The 27520-nt window shown below is 43.0% G+C and overlaps 1 protein-coding gene across 1 annotated transcript in view; it reads right to left on the bottom strand.

The window, feature by feature from the left end:
• Positions 1–27286, bottom strand: part of LOC121673098 (DNA topoisomerase 1) — a 66678-nt gene extending 39392 nt beyond the window's left edge. The window contains exons 1-2 of the mRNA XM_042046148.1: positions 27152–27286; positions 26631–26655 (exon numbers count right to left, since the gene is read on the bottom strand). Of these exons, the coding sequence (XP_041902082.1) occupies positions 26631–26655; positions 27152–27184 (58 nt within the window). The 5' untranslated portion in view covers positions 27185–27286. The remainder of the gene's footprint in view (positions 1–26630; positions 26656–27151) is intronic.
• Positions 27287–27520: the final 234 nt, after the last annotated feature.

The following is a 27520-nucleotide window of genomic DNA, read 5'->3' as shown; positions in this document are numbered from 1 at the left end:
CAATTTCTCTGAGCCCTTCTTCCCACCAGGACAACACACATTTCACTGGCAAAAATGTTTTCGCAGTGCGTTTCACACTTACGATTCTTCAGTTCAGCCAGGAGCTGGAAGCTCTGGCTGTTTGCAAACTGCCTGGGGTTTATTCCACAGAGGGTTTACTCACTGATTCCCACAGCCCCGGCTGCAGCAAACAGCAGCTATTTACACTTGATGAATAGGTAAATTGCGAGAGAAACCAGCGTGATGCTGTACACAGAGCTAAGTACAGTCACTGTATAGCACACACACAATCAATTTTTCCTATCGACCAATCAATGGAAAACGTGTGTGACTGTGCTCGGTGCTACTCTCTTTAAGAACTTAAGAGCCACGCAATGACTTTTCTCCAAGAAAAGCAGGAAACAGAACAGTTTATCTTGATCACCAGATTTCATTGCAGCTAAATTGTGCTTTACAGCTGAAATTAATATTTACTCTTGGAAAGCAGTTCCAGGGATATACCCTAGAACTGCTGGAGCTAGGTATCTGTTTCCTCAACCCTTGGCTGTACTTACAATGATTTGGTATTTTCAGACAATTAAAACCTGGTACTGCGGCAAAAAAAACCCACAAAAGCTTGACCAGTTAAACTAGCTCTGCTTGCTAGGATTTGTTGCCAGACAGCTTTTCTTTACTGTCTACCAAGGGACTGCTAACAGGAACGTCTTCCACAGAGCTGGTCTGGCTCAAAGGCTGGGGAACGACAGGTCCCACGCATGGCTCAAAAGGAGAAGACAAAAGATGTCAAGGTAGAGCTACCTGGTGTCTCTCAATATGAACAACACTTCAAATTTAGTGCTTCCATGGAGGTCTACCTCCCAGGCATATCTCCTAAGGATTAAATTATTCTGGAATATTTGCCTAGTATTCAAACTCCACGGTGCTGCTTTCTGACACAATGGCATGAGGCAGGTTAAGAATGAAGACTTCAAAAGAGTTTATTAAATAGTCTTGAACTGACATATGCATGTCCTCAGAAGGCATTAAAGCTCTTGGTCTTTCTTTTTTTGTTGAGGGTGGAACTGGATGAAATTCAGGAGACTGGGTCATTAAAAAGCACAGGATTCTTTTTTTTGGCATTGTACACAAAAATGCTTTGTTCCAGACTGGCTTTATCTAGGGGTTCAAGCCAATGGTTATTTGGTGGCTGACATGAAACAAGTTAAAGCCATTTCACTCCCATTTGTGTAGCCACTTCCCCAGAACCAGTGCAGCATCACCTCCGACTGAACTACACAGGCAACAGGTGAACGAGTTGGGAACGGGGCCACCTCACTCCAAGCCTCATCAGCACACAGGCAATCAATGGGAAGTGCTCCTGTCTGTAATGTATCATCCTCGATATATTTAGCATATTGATTCCTAGAAGAATCTTCCAGCCTCCAGTAACTCTCTCCCAGCTTGCTGCTGATTAGCAGTTGACTAAGGCCAGCCTCACATCAGCTATGGAAAGAGGTCTGACATTATCACACATTCAGATTTGTTTCCTGCCTTTTATGTCTTTCATTAAGTATGTCTGTTCCCTCTAACACTAAACAAGGAGATAAATACTATTCTTTCTCCAAGACCATTAGCAAAATCCACTGTCTACTGTGAGCAAAGTTTAAACCCCCAAAAGCTTGTGTGATATTTAAATATTTCTGAAAATGCAAAGTCTCTCTCTTCAGCACAAGGTTACAGCAGGGACAGGGGTTATGCTCACTGGGCAAGGATCCATTACCCCTGAGGCTTTCCCTTCAGTATCCTCTAACCCAAACAGAGCTTTTGGCATCTCTTCTGTTCTAGACAGCTTGATGTCTCTGGCACTGGATCTCTGTCTGTTAATGCTGAGCCTGGTATGTCTCCAAAAGATTACCACAGTCCCTGTACTATTCCTGCCATTCCCCTGTACCTCAAACAAATCACGAGCGGCTCTGCATTTTTGTAGGGTTGATTCATCTTTTAACTCTGTTAGATTACAAGGACGCTGATTTAAGGATGGGAAATTCTAAGCACTTTTGGTCTGTGGCTCTGTGTTGTTCCCCCCTCCGCCTTTGCTCCAGCGCTGAGTCCCTGGGGAAAGGCTGAGTCATAACCCTATTTGCAATACTTGTATATGTGTCTGCCTGGAACAGGGCAGTTTTACTCTTTATCCAGGAACGGAGCTGTAAAAGGTCAGGCATCTCCAACTGCAGCATGGCAAGAACAGGGATGAAGTCAAAGAAAGCCTCCTCCAGCAGGCTGTTGTCACCTGCAGAGTCCCAACAGACGGCAAAGGTGAGCGGTCCCCTTTCATAACAAGGACAACCCTTGGCTTAATTAGTCTGCTGACAAAACAATTATGTGGGACTGTGATGTTTTAATTCATGAGCCAAATTCATTTGCCTCAAAACCACTTCTGAACACCTGTCTCTGCACAACTCCCAAAATACTACTTACATGTCACAATCAAGGGAAGTCAGGCTACTTTCTACATTAATATTTCAGTTTTGACAGCAACTTTTCTAATAAAATACTGAAATCAGAGAGGGGCGTAAGCTCTTGTATGCCCAACCAGTACAGCTGTCAAGAGAGTAGTGTTGGCACATGATACAGGATGCTACAGATGCCATTTTATCCCACTCCCACCACCCACTTTTATTTCTCTTCCATCATTTTGCATTAGAATTTTTTTTTTTTTTTTTTAAAGAACAGAGGAAAAAGATGTGAGCACAATCTGGCTCCTTCTAATTTTTCCCCAATTAAGTGAGGTAGCTGGCAAATTAACACCTGGTAACCTCAATTTCTGGTCAACAGTAGCTTTTCCAGATAAATATTAGCCTTTCAGATTTGCTGTCTTTCTGTTCACCTTCTTCTAAGTTTTTGTGGGCACAATCTGAATAGCTCATTAACCTGCTTACAGAGAGGTTTCTTTGTTCTTTTAAAATGTTTTACTAGATTCTATGGACAAGGACTTTTTGTATTTTCCTTCTGGTTCCAGAAACATCCCAATTTCTTTTCCTCTTGCTAGAAATACCTCTGATGCTTGTGTTTAATCTGCTTGAAGCATCATCTCAATACTTCTCTACATTGATGTCCAGAAAGGTGATTTAAGCTTTCTGGATTCCTGGGATTGCAATCTGTGCCCAAAATCTGAGGACACAGCATGAAAAATCCATCTTGTTACCAACTAAGGAAAACATTTTTAACTTCTTGTTATTCCAGTAACACTTCTACTTCAGATGAGTGGCCGAAATTTCTGCCCTGAGTTAAATGCAGTGCCTCAGTGTTAGTTACGTGTTACAAGAGAAGCAAACGGGCTCTCAAGGATTTCAGGATCACTGGTGTGTACGAGTACAGGGCTCTCTCTTGTACTCAACTTGAAGCATGAGCAAGAAACCCTTTGCTATTGGCAGAGAGGAAACCAGCAGGGTCTTTTCAGCCTCTCTGGAAAGTAGAAGAGAGTCTTAAAAAACACTTCTCCAGTTCCACTGCTAAATTATGCAGCTGAAAGTGAGGTAACTCTAACACTGGATTAGGTTCAAAAGCCGGTCAAGTTCAAATACTTCCTGTCACTGGAGAAATCATCAGTCCCTTCATGTAAGACCACGTATTCCACAGCAGCCTCTTTACTAGTTAGGCTGAATTCTTCTCACTGGTTGTGATGCAATAGTAAGCAAAGCTTAAAGTCTCTTTATTATTGTCTAAATGAAAGGATTTTACTGATTTGTTCCCTCCCCTGCAGGCTCTCCTTTTAAGCATGCATCTTAAAATGCAGATTATCAGAAAAAGGTGTCTTACTTTCAAGCTTGGCTTTTTTTTTTTTACCATTTATTTTGTCAAATCATATTACTTTTAGAGTTTTAATTTCTTACATTTTGTATATAAATGCTACTATTAAAATGACCGCAGTTTAGTTGATGAAATGATGCCAGAAAGGGTTATGAATGTTCAAACATGTGAATGTAGTCCAAGGTGTCTAAAATATTATTCATGTTCCTGGCAAAGAACACATACTTTTGCCCTTGGCATCTGACCAGAATGGTCTAGTGTTGCAGTAACTTTTACAATATACAGATACCAGCAAGCAGAAAGAGTGTAACATTCAGTCATTATCCAAGATCTTTAACACAGATAGTGACGGGGTTATAGTACATTACCTAAACAGGCAATGTAATCCCATGTGCAAAGGTCACTCTATGAGGTGCTGGTCAATTTATAAATCGTGCCTGAGAAAGCAAACATGGTGCAGTTAAAAAACCCCATTTGCAGGCCCTGTGTGGCTCAGAGTAACCACCATATGGAGAACGTGGCATGGTCTGAGGCACAGGGACCCTCAAACAGGTTTTAACTCTGGACAAGTCATCTAACTTTACGTGTTCTGATTTAACAACTTTAAACCCATGTACAATAATCCCACCTAAGTAATCTGGAAGGCGTCTAAACTTTTCTAAAATATTTGTATTCCAGTTAGAGGAAGTCACATTATGGTCACGGTGTTCCAGTAATCAATTAAACAGCATTTCTGGAATTTATTTAAATGGATTGACATTGCTGTAGCTCAGAAAAGAGAGAAGAAAAGCTCCCAGACAGAAATCAGAACTGCAGGTAGGTATGGGAGACAATGCTTTTCCCAATAAAGCAAGGCAGACAAAGAAAACCAAAGTGTACATATGAAAGGTACAGAAACTGAAAAACCTCTCTACACAGCTACACGTGTCAAGAGCAGAAAATCATACCCAGCAGGCACTGTTCAGAGAGATGACGGTATTGTGGATGATACACTGGAGTAGAAAACCATAATCTAAAATAAACTTCCCATGTGAAACTGGCTATGTCACTTACTGGCCCTATTTACACAACTACAGAATACACATAAAACATTTGTCCTGGAAAAGTATTGCAGGTCTGTTTGCTGTGCTGGTTTATTTCTGCAATAACTCACTGCAAAACATTTGGAATACTGAAATGAGAGTGACTGAAACAGCGAAACCACCACTTGAGTCTCCCATAACCTAAGTCTGAAATTCAATAGCAGAAGCAGTATCTGGGGTTTCAGTCAAAAAAGAAACTACCATGATACTGAAGCAAGACTGTCTGCCTTCTGCTTCCTCATTTCATAATGCCACACTTAATGGCAAAGATACACATTTCAAACACAACTTGACACAAAACCTTTTACCAGTGTTTATAAAGATACCTCCACAATCTACATTGCTACAGAAATCAAAATCCTTAAAATCCTTCTTGAAGTCAAATTCAAATGAAATAAGTTACTGTGCTATCACAGGGTTATTTCACTTCAGGTGCCTCACTGGGTCAGGTACAGCAGCTCAGGGATGCTGACACTTCAGCACTTCACTGTTTCCCTCCACAAACCAGATAAAATCTGAATTTTATAGTTTACTGCAAAACAACTAAACTAACTGTGACTAAGCACAAGTGGAATATACAAAGCAGATCTTTACTGTGAAGCTTAGATCTGCAGCCATTCATTTTCCAATCTTACAAGAAATAGAAGAAAAAAGGTCGTGAAAACTCAAAAAGGGAGTCTGGAGAAGTACAGCAGAACAACCCAACAGTTTTTCCTTTCTAGGGCAGGAACTTCATTACTAAAAGTAAAACTCTGCCAGAGAGCATTCTTCCTTTTTCTAAGGGCTCAAATGAAGAAATACAGCACAACTGAATCGATTTGAGTCCATTTATTTCCCAGACTATATTTACTCTGAGACAAAACCCGTTTTGGGCTGAGCCAGAATTGACCACATCACATTGCAACCAGTTCTGCCAAAGCTTGAAAACTTAGTACTTTTGTAGATAGTATAGAAAGAGAGTAAAACCGATGACCTCACAACCCTTCTCCACACTTCAGCAGTTACTTGAGGCAAAAGATACTCCAGGGCCAGACAGATATTATGTCTTTTTCCTTAAAAGGACCGGTCTGGGAAACTTGGCTTTAGAACAAGACAGACCCCTTAGTTACTGCATTCTTCATTAATCTTGTAATTTGAAGGGCCAGTATTCCTTGCTTTTGAATAGAGGGAAAAGAAGAAACCAATGGAATGACTTGGTGATGACTCTTGACAGGAGAATGAAGACAGATGGATAGAGAAAAGAATTGTCTCCAGTCATTCTCAGTCCTTTAGAACAGCTCCACCAACTTCTCAAGAAGTTCCCCTACGCTCCAGTAAAGTTTTAGTATGCAAGCAAGGATATCACACAGCTTGTTAAAACCACAAAGTCTGCAAAGCAAGATCAACGCACCTTTTCCTCCACTGAAACCTCAGGACAACTTCAATCTAAGGAAGAGAGGTAAAACAACGTGACAGCACTGCTAACAGGGACAGCACATGGCGGCCACAGGACAAAGCAAGCTGGGGTGTACACTTGTCCATACACCCCAAATATTAAAAGCTTATCAGGGAGACATTAAGGATGCCAGAAAAAAAACCTGACTGATAACTCCTATTTTGTGTGACTGGAGCCTCTGGGACATGAAGTTAACCTGAAGCAAATGTCACTGCTGGCATTTCATCAGTCTCACCCAGACTGCAGAGGCTTGGGAGGTAAAGCACGACATGCTGTAAGAGCCTCTTCAGAAAGAGGACAGACACTCTTAGTGCACGTTTTGAGCCCTTCTTCAAGTTTTTTTTCAGCCACACTGGATTAATTGCTTATTTTCTGTGCACCTCATTTTTTCACCTGCTGGGGAAGTAGCTAATACTCTGTGGGTAATTAATGCTTAAGTAATTGAGATAGCTGTGTGGCATACAGGGATGCTGACCTTAAGAAACTGCTACACTACAGGCATTTTGCAACAAAACAACTAATGGTGTAGACAGAAGCAGCAAGTTTAATGACTTGTCAGCACCTTTTACATGGCCTTTTCTCAAAGAGGTGGCACGTTCACATACACCTGCTCCACAGCAGATCTTAGCTGCTGTGTAACAAATGCATAAAATCACTGCAAGTAAAATTGCAGGAGACAATATTACAAAAAGGAACGAGTCCAAGGAAGCCTTATAAAGCATGAAAATACATGTTTGATCAGTACAGAAAGGCTAAATTAATAGTTGCTTCTTACACATGCCAAAGGGCTCCCAACCGAGAGGCAACAATGAAGTTTCAATCCATTATTTGCATTCAGAAACAAAAAAGTTCCATGTGAACAGAAACATGTGTTTCCAGGGATTCCCAAGATGTAAAACATTCTCCTGTAATTGTATAAATAAGAGTCAGAGACTGAAACCCATTAGTATGTTTCCACTAACAAAGCAGAATAAAACAGAACAGCAAATTAAAACTTCAGGAAAATGACCAGCGTCAGCGAACAGCTTAAAATGCTGCTGTGCTGGCACGAAGAGAGGAGAGTCCAGAGTAGACTCCTAAGGAAACAAGAGCAAACCCATTCTTGTCCCTAGTGGTATTTATTCTTATAAGGCTACACTCTTATGAGTGAAGTACTTATTTTCCATTGCCTCCTCCATTCAGAACTGGAGTTCCTTGCCTTTCCTTACTGGGCTAGAAATAGTTTCAGCAATTTTTTCCTATGGCTTTATGAGTCTACAAGCACATGAACAAACAAAGCTCTGCACTGCATGTCCATCTTTTAAAAAAGAAGCAAAACTAAGACACACTTTTGCCTCAAAATTTAACAGCCACAGCTGACACTCTTGCACATCAGGAGGCCGGGACAAGGCCGAGAGTGGGATCTAAAGAGAACAAGAAGGATCTAGCGGTAACAAGTCTGATTGTAGTTACCTCTCAGGTTTCAAAAGCTTTACACTCATTGTAGCTCTATCTGCATCCCCATTTGCTAATACACAAATATACAGGACTGGGATCCCAAAGGACTTACAGGTATATAAAGTGATTGTGGCTGAGCACAAACAGCTGTTACAAATCGACAGGGGAGGAAAAGGTTTTGATAAAGTAGTTGTTAAAAGCAGGTTCCTTGTGGATTTTAGGTCTACTAATACTAAAAACTTTTACTACACCATCTAATCTCAGGCTTTTGTAAATTCTCCCCCGTTTCTTCCCTATTGTGCAAAACACAGTTAACATAACCAGCACGGCAGCACAGACGGACTCGCCAGGAAAGCCTGGACAATTGTTCACAAACCAGTCTGGCATCCAGGGGTGTAAAACTAGCTTAAAATTATGAAAGAAGGTAAAATTTCAGGGCATTCAAATAGATAATGCAAGGGGGACTAATCCTATTTTCACAGTCAGAAAGACACCAACCTTTAGCACAGATCCACAGCTTAGTGCACAAACTGTCACGCGGTGCTGTCACACAAAATCTTTTCTCAGGAAGAGACAAAGGGAGGGATGTACCCACCACACCGAGGGACGTATGTGCCGGAGACAGAGACAAAACGAACTGCCCAGGGTCACCCACGAGTTGCTGAGGAGAAACAATCAGGGGCACTTGCCTCTGGAGAACCAGGGCAGAAGGCGAGCAAACAGGGCAATCCCAACATTTACAGCCCTGTTTAGACTTCGGAGCTATCAGGGACTGCAGGAGATAACCTGTCCCTTACTTCAACGTTATCTAAAGCAAACCCCTTATTTTATTAACCCTTATTTTTCTGGTTAGCAAGAATCTTCCTTTATGAGCTCTTGGCTAACCATTTGGGCTGCAGAGTTTTTGGGACAACACATTACTCTTCATCAATCCCTTCTCATGTGCAAGCCAGGTGGACTGAAACACCAAGCGCACGTACACCAGAGGCACTTTAACTCTTTGGTTGCTTCTGAGCTCAGAAAACCTCAGCCTGTGCTCAGCTCCAGCACAAGAATCAAGCCCAGACCTCCAGTAAGGCATGCAGTGACAGTGCTGCTGCCTCATTGGAGACACAGGTAGGTGAGAGCTGAATCACCTTCGGGAGATTTTTGGCAAAGAACTGCCCCAGGAACAGCCCTGAGAGTTACTTCGACAGACTGGGTCAAGAGCAAAGAACCTTTTGGTGCAATCTGTCACAACTTCACACTGCAGACAAGAGAACTTCATGTTCTGTACACCATCCACAGACTGAGTCAGTGCCCCCAGCACAAGCTCCTTCCGCCTCCAAATGCTCTTTATACCATCATTAGACAGGAAAGGTGCAAACAGCACAATTTGTGATGCAAAGGCAACAGCTGATTACTGCACGAAAACTTACAAGGTGAACCAGGAGAAAACAGGGGCAAACAACTACAATTCCTAGTCCTTACAGATGATAACAGAGACTTCAGCCACATTTAAAAAAGAGGGTGATATTACTTTGAGGCATAAGTTTAAAAACCGTAGTAGATAACAAGAAGACTGCTGTGTTGTCAAGAGTAATTACCCTGCGATGATGTCAACTAGAAAAACATTTTCTCTCGCTGGCTGTGTAAATCACTACTGTACTTGGACTCATGGAAAAGAATTTCTTGTAAAGACTACCTGAAATCCTGACACGTCCTCAGCACAAGAGTGATGTCCCAGGAGCAGCTCACACAGAGCCTGTATTCACACTGACACCACACAAGGACAGGGCTGGTGTGTTTGACTCTCCTGGGTTTAATCCAGAACAAGAGCTCTCCCCAAGGAAAAATTTAACAAATCAGGGGGAAAAAAAAATACAGTCACATCGAACTGCCTCTGCTGCAGCAGTGGATGGCCAGCCTGTGTCAGCAGCCACGATCACACAGTTTATACACATGGGAGTGGTACACGCTCAGCGTCCTCAGGGAGAGGCTCTAATGGCATTTGCTCAAAGCCTTTTATTAACCATCCCTTGACAACTCCGTGTGGCTTTGGCCAGTGCTGGTCTTCTGCTTGCTGTAGGGAGGAAAGACTTCAGAGGCAGCACCCTTGGGAACAAGGTGCTCTGCAATGCTTGGTTTTAGAGTGTAAATTGAATGCACAACACAAAAAAAAGTGGCTGGCAGAAGATTTAAATCACCTCTGCCAAGCAGTACCACTTGCTTTATGCACTGGAATCAGATTATTCTCCTACTACTTGTTTAGTATCATTCCTATTAAGCTGAACTGAATGGAGTAGCATAGCCAAAATCTTAGAAGAAGTTTGTTTCAGAAGACCAAGAACTTACTTTTATTACACTTAAGCTGGTTCCTCTGTAGGAGCAACTGCCACACTGATCCCAGCTGGGTTTTTTGGCTGGGTTTTGATTTGGGGCTTTTTTTCATCCTATCTACAATGATTCCTTTAAAGTGTAGGGCTGCACTGAACGGATTTCTGATTTCATGTCTGATTTCACCTCTGCCCCCATTGTGGGTGAGTTAATTGATCACTCACCCACAAGAGGCCAATTCCAGCAGTGTCTAGAAGCATTTCATCACCAGAGTCTGCCTTGCCACAAGTCCCGTTATCAAGTCAAGGGAGGGAATGCAATTCCCCTGTCTTAAGTGGATTTTACCACAATTAGCATTCAATAAGAAATCTGATTCCAGCTAAAACACACAAGAAAGTAAGCAAAAGGTAAATGTTTAATGACAGTTGAGATTTCTGCACTTCTTTACTCCTGAGTCTTCTGAAGGAAGGGAAAGAGGACACAGAAAGAAGGATCAGCAGAGCAGTGTAGGACAGAGCAGCTTTAAAGTAAGACTATGATTGCAGTATTTTACTAAGTACAGCTCCTAGATATGGTGCACTAAACTGGAAGTCTTCAATTTACAAAATGTTACTTTAAGTCACTGATTTTAATCTCTTCATGCAGCTGTAATCTGTTTATTATGTTAAATCCAGGCCAAATCTCCCTAGTTGACAACTGTTACATCACACCACTACAGATACCTGAATATAAAACATAACCTATTGACACAGTATAAAAGGCTGTGGCTACATTATTATGCATGATACACTCCTAACTTCTTCAATTAAAAAACTCCATGCAATGTATTATCAGTTTGGTAAGGTTTTTTGGTAGGGTTTTGTTTGCTGTTTTTTTTTTTTTTTTTTTAAAAAAAAAAAACCCCTAATAGCTGGCATCTCTTCATGGAACACACAGCCAACATTTTCAGATACCACGCCATGAATAACTCAAATCTGCTTTGAATAAGACATGAAGGAGAGGAAACATTTATGTAATTTGTTTCCCATCTAAAAGAAAGCAAGCATAGTCCTTAAAAACTGAACTGAATCAATTCTGGTTACCTTGTGCCTTAATTTTAAGAGCAGTCCTTTCTTTACCTATATATAACAAGGTGTGGAAACAGTTTTCTCTTTTTAGCTTTCAAATGCCTTCCACTACCACAGTCACTAAATCAGCTGTTTAAACCAAAGGGAATAGGTTGCAGGTGCAAAGTGCCATCACAAGTTCATTTATCACTACACTTCAAACTCCAAGTGCTTAGCTAAAGGCTCCCCATCATATCAGAGCTTCTGCTTTACAACTACTGCAACATAATCACATTCTCTAGTTTTTATGTTTTCTGAACATGGAACCTAATATTATTTATATAATTTTAAAAGGTCGATTGGTGAGAGAAGTAGAAACATGCTTGAAAAAGGATGAGCGCTACAGAAGCGACCATTAAGATTCAAGACTGTGTTATTCCTCTTTAATATAACCTAAAGTGAGTACCCAAGTTATATAGCTTATTTTCAGAGGTATTCCAATGCATTAGGAAATATTTATTTCCACTTGATTATCTGACAGCAGAAATAGGCAAAGGAAACAAGATGAACATCAAAACTGTTTACAATCTCATAATTTATGCCTGAATGATTCAGCTGTAAGGCTATGAAATATTTTTAAGTTTCTTGGCTGCCAGTTTTATATATGTCGAGACCATTTTTTTAAAAGTTATTATGATTCTTACTGGAGTCAAAATTAAATCACTACATCTATTAAAATTTATTATCAATTTTACATGAAGGACTAATACCAGCGTGGAAGCTGCAGCCACTCCAGCTGATTTAGCAGTTTGCTCCTACACAAAGAGCCCAGAGCAGCAGCTGTACCATTCCCTCCTACCCTGATTTTCCAAGTACTTCAAGCCTGTGCTAGACAAAACCACATCTGGGAATGAGAGCACTATCCAGGTATCCAGCAGAGAGCAAGGCTCACTCTCCTCTGAGCAAGTACAGCTTTACCCAGGAGTGCAAAGCAGCCCCAGCAGTTTCTGAAACTGCAATACCCAAATACATTTAATCTGAGTTTCCATGCATTTCAGCAACATTATTCTGCAAGTTTTAAAGTGTTCCAAGTTATTTTTGAACTAACAATTATCCTATTTCCTGTATTCCCGTCTCCAGCAGACCAGGGAAAACTTGCGCTTTTCCTGTGGTCACAACTGCAACCTGTGATCACCTTTTACTTGATCCTATCAGATGTAAAAAGGCTCCAACAATGAAAACCTAGAGCCTTTTGCTTTCATTAATGGACTGTGTAATACTAAACAGAGCCCATCAGTGGGGAAAACTACATGACAAGTAGCCCTAACACCAGAAGAAAGTAACTGTGAATAACCTATTCTGAAAATTACAAACAACATGAGATACTTAGCTTCACATGCCACTCTCAAAACTAAGCAGCTGCTCCAGCAGATCAAGATACTCCTGAAAAAAGGGTTTAATAACATCGAGAATTAAGTAACAGCTTGTAACAGGAACACTTTTCTTCTTGTAACGCCGGACTAAATACCCCAAATTTGTTGGATACAATGTAAGTTCAACCTGGTTTCCTAAGAACATGTTTGTGCGTCTAAGAGGCGGAGCAGCGCAGTAGTCTCTGCTGAAGAAATAATCTACGACCAGAGAAACAGTCCAGCATTAGGTTTTCACAGTAAGAGACTTTAGAGCATGAGTTACTTGAGATCAAAATACAAAACAAGACATTTTCGGTCACTGCAGTCTCTGTGACAAGCAGTGGAATCATGTCACACTTCACAGTAAGACAGCTATCCTGATAAAAAGGAAAATTGCAGTTTCTCTAAGTGAAAGCTATAAGCACAGACAAGTAAAACAAGGAGACAATTTGCTAAGACCAAGCATGATATGCTAAAAAAAAAAAAAAAAAAAAAAATCTAACTTTGCTACTATGTAAAGTCTACATTAAGGTCAAGCCCAGAATTTGTTCCGTAAGAGGGTGCTTTGTGAACTACGTGCATGTCTGATGTACAAGGGTAATTCTGGGTGGATTAAGTGCAAGGGAAAACTGCAGTGACCTACAGGAAGGAAACATCTTCTGACTCTTGGTGTACAAAGAAGCCTGACAACTGAAGTCTGTGCCTTTTTGGCGTAGCAATCTCCCCAAGTAATTTGATCTGAACGTAACTAAACCCATTCAGATGACAGGATCTGGGAAATCACATACCTGCAGTTACAAAGTGCTAACCACACCACCTACAGAGTCTATCTGAATACCTGGCAGTGATGGGGAGGAGACAGTTAAGATTTAAGAAGGAGCTTGAGCTTACAGGATGAGGAAGTGAGCAAGCAAATGGCTCCACCTTCAGAACCAGAAATAACAGATCTGTGACAAACCTAGAAATGACACAAATCTGCACTAAACTTCATGGATGCTTAGAAGAAGGCCCTTCTGAACACTATATCTTTCTTGAACTGAAAACCAGTGGAAAAACTTACTTTTCCAGCCTCTGAAGCTACTATGATAAAAATTACCATTATACTTGTTTGTAGTCGATGTACTACAATCATTTCTAAATACTTCTCTTAGTATTGGGGAAAAACAAGTAAAGTCAGGGCTTGTTTGGCTCTGGTTACCTATGGAGCTAATTGCCAAAGACTAATTCCAGAGCTCTGGTGAGATTAAAATGTTAATACACACAAAAAGACAGTATAAAAATTCACCTTAGAAAAAAACCCAAACACTAACAAATTCCCTTTGGAATTCAAGTTTTCTTATTCTGGATTAGAATCTGAACATGAGGCTCCCATGCTAGGGTGAATGGATGGGGTATTTACAAAAAAGGGTAAAAACCACAAAAACTTAAATTAAAACCAAATTAATTCTGCCCTTAATAAATGAGGCTCACATCTGTTTTGAACACTGTTTCATGTTATTGTGAAATACAGCTACAGGGGACTTATTTCACAAAACAATACTCCACAGCTTCATTCCCTACAAAGGAAACCATTTAAAAATACACCCTCACTTCAGTACACAAAGACTTAGCAAAGCTCCCGATCCCTCAGAAACGTGGCCGTGGTGTCAGCATCGTTTCTTGTTCTCACCAAGTACACTGAGGAGCGATGGGCACAGCCCAAGCACAGATTAACTCCTGGGAGATGCAGTTCAGCCCCTGCTGAACTCACTATCCCTGCTGTCAGCACCAGGGTACTCAGCTTGCTAAGTGCACGCAGACCAGATTCAGCTGGTGTGCAAAGACAACGCTGGCAGCTTTGAAGAGAAATCTATCAGATTCCTGAAAGAGGCAAATATTGCCCAGGATGAGTGCTGCAGGACAGGCCCACTCATGAACACAGAGAAGGAGTATTTTAACTCAGGCTGTGGTTCAAATGTAAATTCATGTTTTGCTGTGCACAGACAAGCTCATGTTTTGACAGTGATGTGGAGCAAAACCATAAACTGACGATTATGCATCAATGGACAGAAGTCTCAACAACAAGGCAGGACAGGAAGGAAGGGGGGAAAATGTGTTAGACAGAACGCAGTGCTTCCAGAACAACAGCTTTACACCTTCTTTTGTGAAACAAGAGAATGATGGACTCGCCAATTCAACTGCTTCTGCCTTGTGCCCAGGATTCAATTTAAGAATTAAATTACTGGGATAGCCATCTTATTGTCAGCTGCAGGCTCCATCTAGTGCAAGACAAGCTAAAGACTGGGGCAAACTAAACCACACCGTGCTGCGCTCTCCCAAGACCACATGCTGACAACTAAAGCTGCCAAGCACAGAGCATCAAGGGCCAAGCTGTACTTTTTATATCTATACGATTACAACAGCCTAAAACCCAGAAAGCAGCTTCCTTTCGATACAGGTGATGCTGAATAAGCCTACTTGATGACAAAAGAAAAACATTGTTCATGACAGCTACCAAAATCCAGAGAGCAGCATATTTTAAATTAGAAGACTCTATCTACTCATAAAAACAGGTATTTCAAGGACAGCCTGCTTATGTTCCCTAATGAAGTGCAGGTGACATACACAGCTATGATAACATGACTCAGACAAGATGATGGCTCCTCTGACAGTCTTCCCGGCTTTGGAGTAGGAAGAAGGCAGGAGGACAGGAGATTGCAAAAGTGTAAAAGGCTCTTGAAAAATGCAAATGTTCTCCACGTTCACGTCCAAAGGTATCCTGGACAGCTGGAGAGATGTCCCATCTGATGGAGCAAGACGAAGCAACCCAAACACCTACACACTTCTAGGATGACAACTTGCAAGTATCAGAGTTAACAGCACTGACATTCAGACTCTGATTTGTGCCTTGCTCACTGCAAAGCTAGATGGAGATGACACCTACAGTGGGATTGGGCAACACTGCAGAAGTTAATCAAGGTCACTGTTGTTATGAGTTCATCTCTTGCACTGCATTTCTGCCCACATGAACCTACTGCCCCTGGGTCTGGCCATTTAGACTGGAACACAACTTGCACCTTAGTTTTTCTACTGCAGAAAGCACTCAAAGACTTTTGTTCTGTATCCCTGAGGTGCACTGTAAACCACACTGCAGGAATCTCATCTTCAGCCAAAACCCATTCTAAAACCCAAGTGTTGAGGGGAAACACCAGCAAGGAAAGCGAACTCTGATCCACACATCAAAGGGTTTGCTGTGCACAAGCAGCATTACCACAGATACAGCACATTTTAACAGCCTCAATGACATTCCCGGTCCTCAGAAGAAAAGCAGGCAGCCTTTTATTCCCCATCTGGTGGTCATTAATTCTAGAGAACAAACCTCAGAGTACGTCACTAGCTCTACTCCATCTCTCCATTTTGTACACGCTGCTTGTGTTGCAATGAATCATCCCCTTCACATGGATCTCCAAAGAGCTCCAGCTTCCCATTTCCCAAAAGGCTGGATTAAACTGGAGAGTGCTCGTCTAACTTGTAAGGTGCCTTCCTAAGGCAAGTTTAAACCAGTACCTGCCCATCCCAGCCATTTTATCTTTCCAAAAACTGATCTTACTCACACACTTGCCAGCATTCACAAACTGGGAGAAGACATAATTTGCTCTTCCTATTGCTCCAGGCTCAGTTAGGAGACACTCATAGCAAGGTGGCCTATATGGTGCAAGAGATTGACGTACCTGATACCAGAACCCTGCACACAAACCAGGAAGCCACTGTCTCCCTATTGCAAACCCAGTGATTTCACTAATTGCAGAACCCTCCACACAACATTTGTAATTTGTATAATTTGTATTGTATCATAAGTATTTGTAAAATAATGTAGTACCACAGAAAAAAATGCACACCTTAGATCCTGAGATGAGATTTGCATATAATAATATGCTAAAACTGCAGAAGCTCCTTAGCTCCTTTTTTTTTTTTTTTTTTGTGCTGCCCTTTGATATGCACCTTAGTCTTCAGCTGGAGAAGGAATTAAAAATCAGAAGCAAATGTCCAAGATGGAACTGAATCTCAGTCCCAGCCAGACAGCTTTATATCTATTTCAGTGCTGGAAAAAATCACTCCCACTATGTTCCGGTTTCTCCAGCTCTGAGAAGAGCATAGTACTCCCTCTTCCCCCACTGTGCTGCCTATTTAAACAATATGGCCTTAGGACAGGATAACAATGTACAGCACAAAGGACCTTAAACCCAGACATAGCATCCATGAGTAACAAAATGTCCTTCCCCAGTGCTTCCTGCCTTCAGCTTCAAGAGAGTCTCTCTTCACATTCAACCCTTCACCGTCACATCCTGAGCAGAGCACCAAGCATGCCAGACACGCCGACAGCTGGCCCAAACCAGAAGCTGGAATAAGAATTGCCAACTTATCAGCTACTAATCTCCCTAGGGACAGCACAAACTCTATCCTCTTGCATCTATTGCAGAGCAGATGAAGGAAGACAGCCTTCCCACCTGGTTATCTCCAAAGAGACTGTATGAAACAAATTCTGTGCCCTGGCACCACCTGTACTTTTCTCCTCCTAAAACTGCTCACAGACCACAAAAATACAACTGTTCCAGTTGTGTTTAAACCCTAACTCCAGAAATCTCCGCATTTTAGCTAGAAAATCACATTTTTCAACTCTACCTCCAGATACTGAAAAATCTGCAACAGACACTGTAGTTCAAAGGGGAAAAAACACTGAAGAGTCTTCTCTCCTAAAGGGTCTTTATAAGCCACCTCTGCAAAACAAGAAAGCGCAACCTCAGAGGAAGAGGAGCAGCTGTTTTGACAATCTGGCCCTTGTTCAAATACCAGGATAAGCCTTGAGTAGTAAAATATTGCCATCAATAAAAAGTTCAACTAAAGTACACTGCCCTGGCTCTGAAGCCCAGGTCATCTATTCCATGTTACATGCACAGGAAAAGCTGATGCAATGTTGTTCAATTAAAAATGTGTACAGAAGTGACAAATGAAAGAAAAAATATTCTGGATAACACTCTACAAGTTCATGCTCTCGTGTCAGAAGCTGTGTTAAGCAACAGAGCAGAGCATGTGACAAATGCCAGGAAAAAATTAAAAAGCTATCTGCACTTGGGGATTGCTCCATTCCTAGGAATTATTTTCTTGACTTTTTAACTATGAAGCCACATCTCTGGCCAGTGTCTAAAAATTCTTTAAATTATTCAATTTAGACACTGCCATACAGCTAGCTGCAACAAACTGACAAGACATTTGGATGGAAACAAGACAACTTCCAATTTCCTGCCGCATACACTGAGTAGTGGAGTAATCCCAACACTTTAGAAATTCCAAAGCATTTGGTAAAACTTATTTCAGAGCAGCCAAACAGTGAGTTTCAGACAGAAGAGCTGTATGCAACTTATGCATGTTCAACATCAGACCTCGTATTTAATTTCTTCTTATGATTTATTCTTAAACACAGCAAAATACTCAACTACTGAGGTCCTGGATGCTTGCTGCAAAAATTAGTAACACTACACAAATCAGTGACTGGGATTACAAAATGAGCAATAAGGAATAAAAGCCACCAGGGTCTTATTTTTAGAAAATCATTGAAAGATAGCATTATGGAAGAAAAATGGACATCTTGAAGAACCAGAACCATGCCTTCATTGAGAATGTAAGAGTATTTCTCCCCCAAATAAAGCTGCACTATGTGCTGAATGCTGTGTGTGTGAAAAGACTGTCAGCTGTACACTGCAGCTGATGAGACCTAGCAGGCACTTAGCTAGGCGCCCAAACAACTGAAACATCAGTGTGGTATCAACATTATTCTCAACTAAATCCGAGAGCACAGCACTGTACCAGCTACTATGAAGAAGCTTAACTCTATCCCAGCCAAAACCAGGACACTAGCACGTCCCCATCATGGAACATGTGTTTAATGGACACAGCTGGAGATGAGTTACACAGACTGATCAAAATATTTTAGTGAAGTTACAAGTACACTCCAAGCTTTCCTGAGGCAGAAATCAATCTCTCTCCTGTCATGGAAAGATCCAGGCAGCTGCAGCACTACTCTGCTGCAGAGCTGAATTCCATGAATGTCCATCTGTCTGTAACATGTCTATGCTGGGCAGAATGATGAAGGAAAATCTCCATCTTTTGGTGGGCACCATGAGGCTCAGCACTCTGCAATACTGATAGAGAAGGAAGCCATTGTCTTGCTAACACTCCCTAAAAAGCTCCTTCTCTGACGAAGGTATAAGATAAAAATACATACAGGGACACCCACACAGCTCACAACTGCACAAAGCATATGGCAAGCTTGTGAACATGAACAAATACACTCACGTCAAAAAATATCGATAAGGAATCCAAAACCATCTACCGATCGGAAGCTCTGTGGGAAGCAACTTTTGTCTCTTTGAGACTGGAGCCTCCAATTAAAACCATTTCCCAACAGTCTGATGCTGTCCCTCTTTATCCTGCCATCATCCCAATTTCAGAAGTCACCACCTTCAAACTTAGAAAGGGATCTAAGTACTTCAGGTGGAGATGCAGGGGGTTTTTCCTCAAGAAGACACTGTCTGCTGAGGCTGAGTGACAAGCACCTAAACCAACTTTCCTGCTGTGCCTCCAGTGAGCCTGCACTGCCCCCATCCCATCAAGATAAGCATTTCAGACGTTTTCCAGCCCCCACCTCCAGAACTTCCCAAGACAGGAGTAAGGCATGCTCGCTGCTGTCCGTCCTTGGGACTCCTTCATACTGGGAACGGGCAGATCCCAAACACAGAGCAGCTGTCAGTGCAAGCCATTAGTCCAAACTGAACTACTGCTGCAACCATCTTCAAGAGAAGCTGCTGAGATTCAAGCAACAGCCATGAAACAAGGGGAACTTCCCCAGGGTGAAGCACCTGTAGAGTATTTTATTCTAGCACAGAAACAGGCCTTGACATGATGGAAAACATCACCAGAACTCTGTGACAGCACTAGAAAATTTGTGAGGCAATTCTCATTTGAACCACTGTCCCTCTCCTACTCATCTTCCCTCATTACATAACTCCATCTCTGTCATTAATATTAATAGAGAACTAATTGCCAAGGTCTCCCACATCCCCAAAAGCATCAAGTCTGATCTCCACCAGTTGTGTTGGAGGATCTCCCAGATTATTGGCACAAAACTGTATTTCCTGCCACCGCTCCTGCTGACACAGACAGGGATTTAAAAAGTCCTACGTTCATCTTAAAGAAGTCTGAGAATTGTTGATGCTAAGTATGTGTTACAAAAGAACCAATTTCAGGAAGACTGACTACAGTTCCATATTCTCCGCTTTCATTCTCAACTCTGGAGCTCTCACTTGTCCATCAGCTGAGCAGCTACACAAGTCAAATTTAGAAACCAAATTTCCACTTGAAAACATGCAGGTATGCTCATATTTCTGAAGCCAAAAAAATTTTCTAATCCTCCTTCTACCATGCAGGTCACAAGAATCCAAAATTAACTCCACCATTTCTTTTCACATCACCTTCCAAATGTCCTAACTCTTGCTGTGACACCACAAGATATTACTGCAGTTGACTAAGATCATTAGTTTAAAAAGCTAGCATTCAAGATGAAAATATTTCCAACTATAAACCACTGGAACTATTTAGCATTTATGTCAGCCAGGACATTTTGAACAAACGCTGTGCTAAAAATACTGTAGTCTCATACACACCGGGAAACCACTACTACAACGTGTTCAGCTGAGCTAGGAAATAGCAGGATCCTGCAGCAGAAAAGGCTCTCTCTGCTCTGCCTGGAAAAGCACTTCCAAGCTGTAGTAATTCCAGTGTTCAGCTAGTGATGGACAGTGGAAGCCACCAGAGCACACGCAGAGGAGCTCCTTGGAGCAGGCAGTTACAGGTGGAGTAAGGACTAAGAGTAAGCAGTAACTAGGAACACTGTTTAAAAGAAGTAATCCTACTGCAGCAATGAACTGGGTTTTAAATTTATTTTCTACTGTTTTTTTCAGAAGAGCAGGACAGCAGCAAACTCGCTGCTGAAACCACAGCAAGCCCATACCCTTCTCCCGTTCCCTTCACAGGAGGAACCATTCTGAAATCTAAAGATGAGCCCTATTTAAATGCTGACAGCGCTGAACAGCTCAGAACAGAGAGTCCTGCAGGGAGAAGGTACAGGCAGATCTGTCATATGCTCTGTCAAAAGGGACAGTCCCAGGACAGCAAGGTGGTAAACACTGATTTCTACATTGAAAATCCTCTCTCAGATTTGGAAAGCTAAGACACAGACCTTCAAAAACCCAGGCAGAAGCAGAACACATAACACTAAACAGATTTTGCTCCCATGTTTTGGAGTGTGAGGTTTTCTATAAAATGTGGAGCAGTATTTATAAAACTGGCAGCCACAAAACCAATTCAATTTAATAAGGCAATAAATATTTGTGAATGACTACACGTCTTACAAGGATAGGAGAAACTGTATCAGCACAACCAGCTCAAGCAGACTTGAAAGAGAAACTGTCCCATCTTGAAAAGCCACAGGAAAAAAAAAATCTGCACTGATTTCCTAGGTTAAATTGTATTTCTCTTAAATAGTCACTGTGATATTAAACCCCATCCCTGCAGTCCCGTAACAAAAAAGCAGATACACTGTCAGTGCTCCACTGATTTTAGCAGAACTACAGCAATTTACAGCACTAGGAAGAATCTGACCTGGAGCCTCCCTCTAATAGGGCAGTGGCTTGTGCTACTTCAGCAGGTATTACTTCAACAGGAATCCAGTGAAATCATTAACAGAGGAATTTGAGTCAATGAGATGTTAAGTACTTGCTATAATTACATATTATTGCAGTTTCTGCTGACAGTGCAACTCAGGAGGTTGGAATTCAATGAACTATCTAACGAATATCTGAAGTCACAGTTGTAAATGAAATTAGATCTGATTTGTGCTTGATCACATTTATGAGCTGTGTGTCTAATTTACACGAAGCCATGTAAAAAAAGGCACACTTTTACACTGGTCCCCTGGTTCAAAATTTTTCATGTTTTACAAAGTAAACAAAGAAGCCCTGATAACACATTAATAACAGAGAGTGCTTAACACTGGAGTAAAAGGAAAAACATTTTAAGAAAACCTGCTAAGAGATAGAAACACACGGGCCATTAACCCCTGAAACACATCTTCCAGCACATTTAAGTAATTCTGCTGAGTTTTAACAAAAACACAAGTTGGCTGCAGCTCCCAAACATGCATTCAACTCCCCACTCCCACCAGACACCCATTAAGTTTTAACCTAAATGCTGAATGTGTCAGAACAATTAACACAACAGAGCTCAAGGTCTCTCTAGCAAAACCCTTCAGAGGCTTCTGCTGGGGAAAATAGATGCAACCAACTTATGTAGCCCATGATAGTGAAGAGCAGCTTACCAACAGCACGTTTATTTACATTTCTGAGAAGTGTAATGAATGATCAATTTACTTCAGAGTACTGTCACCTATGACAATCTGAAGATTCCCACAGTGAAGCTACACTGTTATATCCTAACAAGCCCTGAGAGAGATTGCTGTGAACATATTGAAAATCAGTGCAAGAACAAAATTAAGAAATTTTGCAGGGATTGGTGTCTTATGTAAAATACTTCTGAAATAAAAAACTAAGTGGTTGCAGACTTAAAACTACCCGAGCATTGTTCTGAGGCTGTGGGCAGCACTTCCCACAATGCAGGCTCACCACCAGCACTGCAGTCTGAAGCAAAGGCAGGGAGAGATGCAAGGAAAGAACAAGCTACATTCTTCTGGATTCTCCTCTCCATGTATCACAGGAAAGGCAGAGGAAATTTTCAGCAGAGGTATCAATCTGCACCTAAACACCATTAACTACCTTTTGTACTTTGGATCCCTTGCCAAACATTTGACATTTAAAGCATGCATGAGACGTGCTCCCAGGGAACTTAAAAGAGAGCTTCTCCCTGACATGTCACACACACAAACAGACCACAGGCAGTGCCTTCACGCTTCCTAAATCCGTGCAGTTTGTTTAGCACAGTGGGTCTAACAGCAGTGCTAAGGTACACACAGCCCTATGCCAGAAGTGGCCCTGCTCTCCTTCAAAAAAACTCTCACCCATCCAGAAGGCGCCAGGGAAGGCAGCAGCAAGGAAGCACAAATCTGGTCTCCAACAGACTGTTTCACAACCACTGAGAAATCCTAAAGATCTCTGCTATGTTGCTCTACAGTTTGTTAGCATTTAAATCACCCACACCTCTTATTGCACAGCTCTGTCATACATGAAACATGAACTTAATGCAAAACACAAAACGTGCTGAAATTCCTTAACTTGTAAGGCATTTGGTTCAGCACTCCTGTTATTTAATTTGAATTTCCCTCTTGCTCATTTTTTCATGGTGCCAGCCTGATAAATACACAGATGCCCCATGAGCGCTTGGGCCAACATAGGAACACAACAGGCCAACAGGCCACAGGAACCTGCCAGCTCCTGATAAGATGCTGCAGCAGTAAGGGCTTCGGTTTTCTTCCCCCCAAAAAATACTCACTGTTAAAGCAAGCCCCTCCTTCAAACATGTTTGAATTCCAGAAGCCACCTCTGTGACGCTGGACAAATTCACACTTGACTCCTCTTAATGCACTGTAATGGTTACTCCAGTGATACTTGACCTCAAACTGCATCTTAACATTACTGGCCAAATCAACTGGAGGCAAAAAGCACTGCTTGGGGTGATGTCCTCAGTCTCCACACTGAGCAGTTCTGGATTTTACACAAGTTCTGATCACAAGCTGCTGAACAGCCAAGGCACTAATAGCAGTTAGCGGAATTTAGTAGCTTTGGAATGCAATTTGATTATTTTGCAAACAAAAGTAATTTTTATCTACTGCACTCTGCAAACACAATGGGAGAGCTGAAAGTCAAGATAAATTGCTTTTAGTCTCAACATTTATCCTCAGTAGTAAGAGGTTGTTACATCCAACCTGAGTAACAAAGCTCTTAAAGGCAAAACTCAATAGAATCCAAACTGTGGAGGTGGGGACATTTTCAGCATCCAAGCTGTAGTTGGAAACAACAGTTTTAGGCTCCATTTCCCTTCTGAATGCTGAAGACTGCAAGGATGTTACTTGCAGAAAAGGCTTGCTGTTTCAGCACAGTACCGCTCTCAGCATGGTCTGCAAACAGGCACTGCTAGGACTGAACATGGAAAATTCTTTGCAATGCGTACGGATACTAAAAATACAGCTAAGGTGAAAAAAATACCCACTACAGCCAAGCAGAAGGAAGAACCTGGATATTGAGATGGAATGCCATTAGTCAAGTTGGAATTTGCCCAGGACACTCTTGCTTAGAGTGATCTGGCTATTTAATGACAAGAAATAGCCAGGAACACATATTTACTGCTGGCACCCTCTCTCATACCCAACACTACCCTGCTATCAATGAAACGGGTGTGTAACCAGATCCAGGCTCCCAGCTACAACCAGGCTGCACCGTGGTGACCTGCAATGGGCAGATCCACTCAACCTATTGCAGCTGCAACAACTTGTGTGACCACAACCCGAGGTAGTGTGTCCACTGACCCAGATAGGAACATTAATAACAACAGGAAGCTTCTAAGTGTTTAAGCTGCCCTATTACTGATACACTAGCCAAAAGTCACCCAAAACATTCTTTATTAACAAAAATGTTTACTGCTGCTACACTCAACATTTAGAATGAGTCAGTACCAGCCCCCAGAAAACTTCCCTTCCCCCAAATGTGAAGTACAGGAGGCCTAAAAGGAGAGTTTGGCTCTACTGTTTAGCACTGCCTGACAATAATCAAAGAACAAACCAATTCTAAATATCTGGGGGGAAAAAACCCAGCACTTGAGATTCCTACCACCTACTCCTAATCTTTGCCACTAAATAGCATCAAAACAAGAAAATAAGAGCAAGAACATCAGTGCTCTGCCTGAACAAGAACCGCTGTTCTCGGATTTGCGCGTGAAAATTCCTGACACACGAGTGCAAAGAACTCCTGTGCAGAGGAAACAAGACTCAGAGCAAGCAGAGGTGACAGGTTTTCAGGGAGATCAGGGGTGGTCACAAGGTCAGAGCAGGCAGTGTCTATTCAGCATTATTCCCTTAGCAAGACTAACAGGGTTACACATACCTTCCAGTGCTGAAAAGGGTTTTGGGGTTTAGGGGCCTCTGATCAGCAACAACGATGTTACACGACTGCCATAAATAATTACAATAGGAGGGAAAGGGTGCTGATACCTACACTGGTATGGATTTGTTGGGTGCATCCAATTTACCAGGAATTCAGTTTTTCCATCAAGGTGTCTTACTTTGAATTTCTGTATTGAATTCCTCCAACACATGGCAGAAATAAAAACCACAGGAGTTTTAAGAGCTGTATGACTAGAACTCTTAGAAGGATAAAACAGCACATGATCGCAATCGAGGAGAAAACCCCCTCTAAAAGGTTCACTGGAAGCTGGAGTGAAAAGGTCAAATATACATCACTTCCGCTATGTACAACAGTATACTAAGTAACTACAGCTTACCAGGGAGTGTTTTTCCCTAAATAAAGATGATCCTTAGATGAAGCAAGTATTTTACAGCATAAGAAGGCTACAAGCATTCCTATATAAGCTTATATTTAAATTGCTTCAAGAGTTACACTCGTACTTCTTGGAAATCCATGGCACCCGTTTTTCCCAATAAGAATTATTCATAGAGCCCTACTATAAATTCAGAATGGAAATAAAGAGTTCAAAGCCTGCATATTTGATACTGTCTGCTCCTGCTGCACACACACGATCACATTCCAATGAACTGACAGAAAGAAAGGTGCTCAAAAGCGTAGATCTGTAAATATTTACACACAATAGCCTTACAAAGCAACCAGGCACGTGGACATCATCCAGAAAAGCATTCTAAAAATCAGTGTAACTATAAGTCAAGCAGATATTTTCAACCATCTTTTTTGTCCTCTACCACCTCGGCAATCAGAGGACAGCTCAGAGCTCCTCACACATCCCAAACAGTGACAGTAATACACACACACAAAGGTTGGTTGTATGTCCTCAACTCCCCTTCACCCTACTTAAGCCCTTCAATGTGACACCTATCAAATGGGGCAGGCTTGCAATTAGCTTGCTTCCTATGAAAATGAATAAATTATCAGAAAAAGTTAGGAGTCATCAGACTGATTAGAAAAGATAATATTGTATGTCTGTATGTATACAGGAATATAAACATAGACAGATAAGCGTATATATTCATATATAAATATATACATATATAAAAAACTACATATAAATGTATGTATATATATATTAAACTACAGGACTCCTGTAAATGTTTCTGAACAAAATGAAGTTAGCTTGCAAAGTCCCTGAAGTGATGCTGTCTACCTTTCTGGAATTGTCTACACTGTGGTCTGTTGGGTTTTTTTAAAGTAGGTTTGTATTTTAATTTAAAAAAAACCCACCCAACAAGGTAAAGTCACATCATTTAAACAGCAAGGAAGGAAATAAGACTGATCTTAAAATGGATGCAGCAGCTTCTTTTAAAGAGCAACATGTTGCAATCACCTTTCATTTTAGGGGAAGGGAGGGATTCCCTCAATGGAACAGAGACGGGGAGCAGTGGGGGGAGGGAGCCTGCGATAAAAAAAAAAAAAAAAAGGGCGAATTGGGATTTTTAAATTTTTTTTTTTTAGCTAAAAACTTTGCTTTCCGCTCGGTTACAAGGGGCTGGTGCCGGGGATGGCGGCCCGGTGCCTCTGCAGAGGCGGCTCGGCGGCAGCTCGGGGAGGAGGAGAAGGAGAGAAAAGCCACAGAGAGAGAGAGAAAAAGAAAATGGCGCAGAGACTAAGTCCCGACCGTCGACAAGGCGACTTTCCAGGGAGGAATCGGGGCCCAAAGGCGACCCCGGCAGAGCCGCTGCGCTCGGATCGCGGGCCTGCGGTGCCCCTACTCGGGGCGGCGGGGGTCGGGGGGGGACCGATCCCGGCGGGAAAGGGGCGCTTTTGGCAGCTCGATGGGAACAATGGGGCCGGTGAGCGCGGAGCCGGGACTTAGTCTCTGGGACGCCATGTCTGTGCGAGGGGCGCGCCGGGGCCGCACTCACCGTTCGCTCGGAAATCCGTCTCGATCTGCGGGGAGAGCACACAGGGACACACCGTCAGCACGCCCGGGCCCGCGGCGCTCTGGGGGACCCCCACCCCCGCCCACACCCTCATTTTTAGGGGAATTAAATACCAAATGGGAAAAGCCCAGCGCGATGCGGAAGGTGATGGGAGAGCGGGTGAAGCGCCCCCAGGCCCCCACACAGCTCATGGGGAGACCCTCCCCGAGCCCCCCAGTGGGGAGCGAGCCGGGGGAGCGCGGCAGCCGCCCCCTCCCCTTCTCCGCCCAGCCAGGGGGTCACACGCGGGCCCCCGCTCCCACCGCCCCCCATGCCGCCGCGGGGGGACACCCGGGCTGACAGGGCTCTGTCCACACGCGCGGGGGCGGCCGCAGGGCACGGTCCCCTCGCTGGGATTACAGGGGGTGGCGAGACGGCCAGCCCGGGGCCGGCACGGGGGGATGCGAGCACCGCGGCGGGGGTCCCCCGGGAGCGCGCCCCGCGGGCGGGCACGGGGCGCTCACCTGGGAATCGTTGTGCAGCTGGTCCCCGCTCATGCCGGAGGCGCGGGCGGCCGGGCGGAGCGGGAGGAGCGGCGGGCAGAGGAGCGCCGGGCGGAGCGGGACGCGGGGAGCGCAGCGCGGCTGTGTAACAGACTAAGTCCCGGTTTCGGCACTCTGCGCAGGCGCGGCGCCTTTTAAAGCGGCGGGGGAGCGGGCTGACGGGCAGGGGGTGGGACGCGGCCGCGCGCGTATTTGCATGCGAGCCACGCCCCCGGAGCCGGCATGATTTGCATGTGGGCCACGCCCCGCCGGCGTGACCGCTCCGACCCGCCGCCCCCCCACCATGCGCGACGCCGGCTCGCTGCTTTACATATCCGGTCCCACCCCTTC

The sequence above is a fragment of the Corvus kubaryi genome, unplaced genomic scaffold, assembly GCF_017639235.1.
Source record: "Corvus kubaryi isolate FWS band 111438036 unplaced genomic scaffold, C.kubaryi_AGA036_p1.0 65188, whole genome shotgun sequence".
Taxonomy (NCBI): Eukaryota; Metazoa; Chordata; class Aves; order Passeriformes; family Corvidae; genus Corvus; species Corvus kubaryi.
This window is presented reverse-complemented; position numbering and strand designations above follow the sequence as displayed.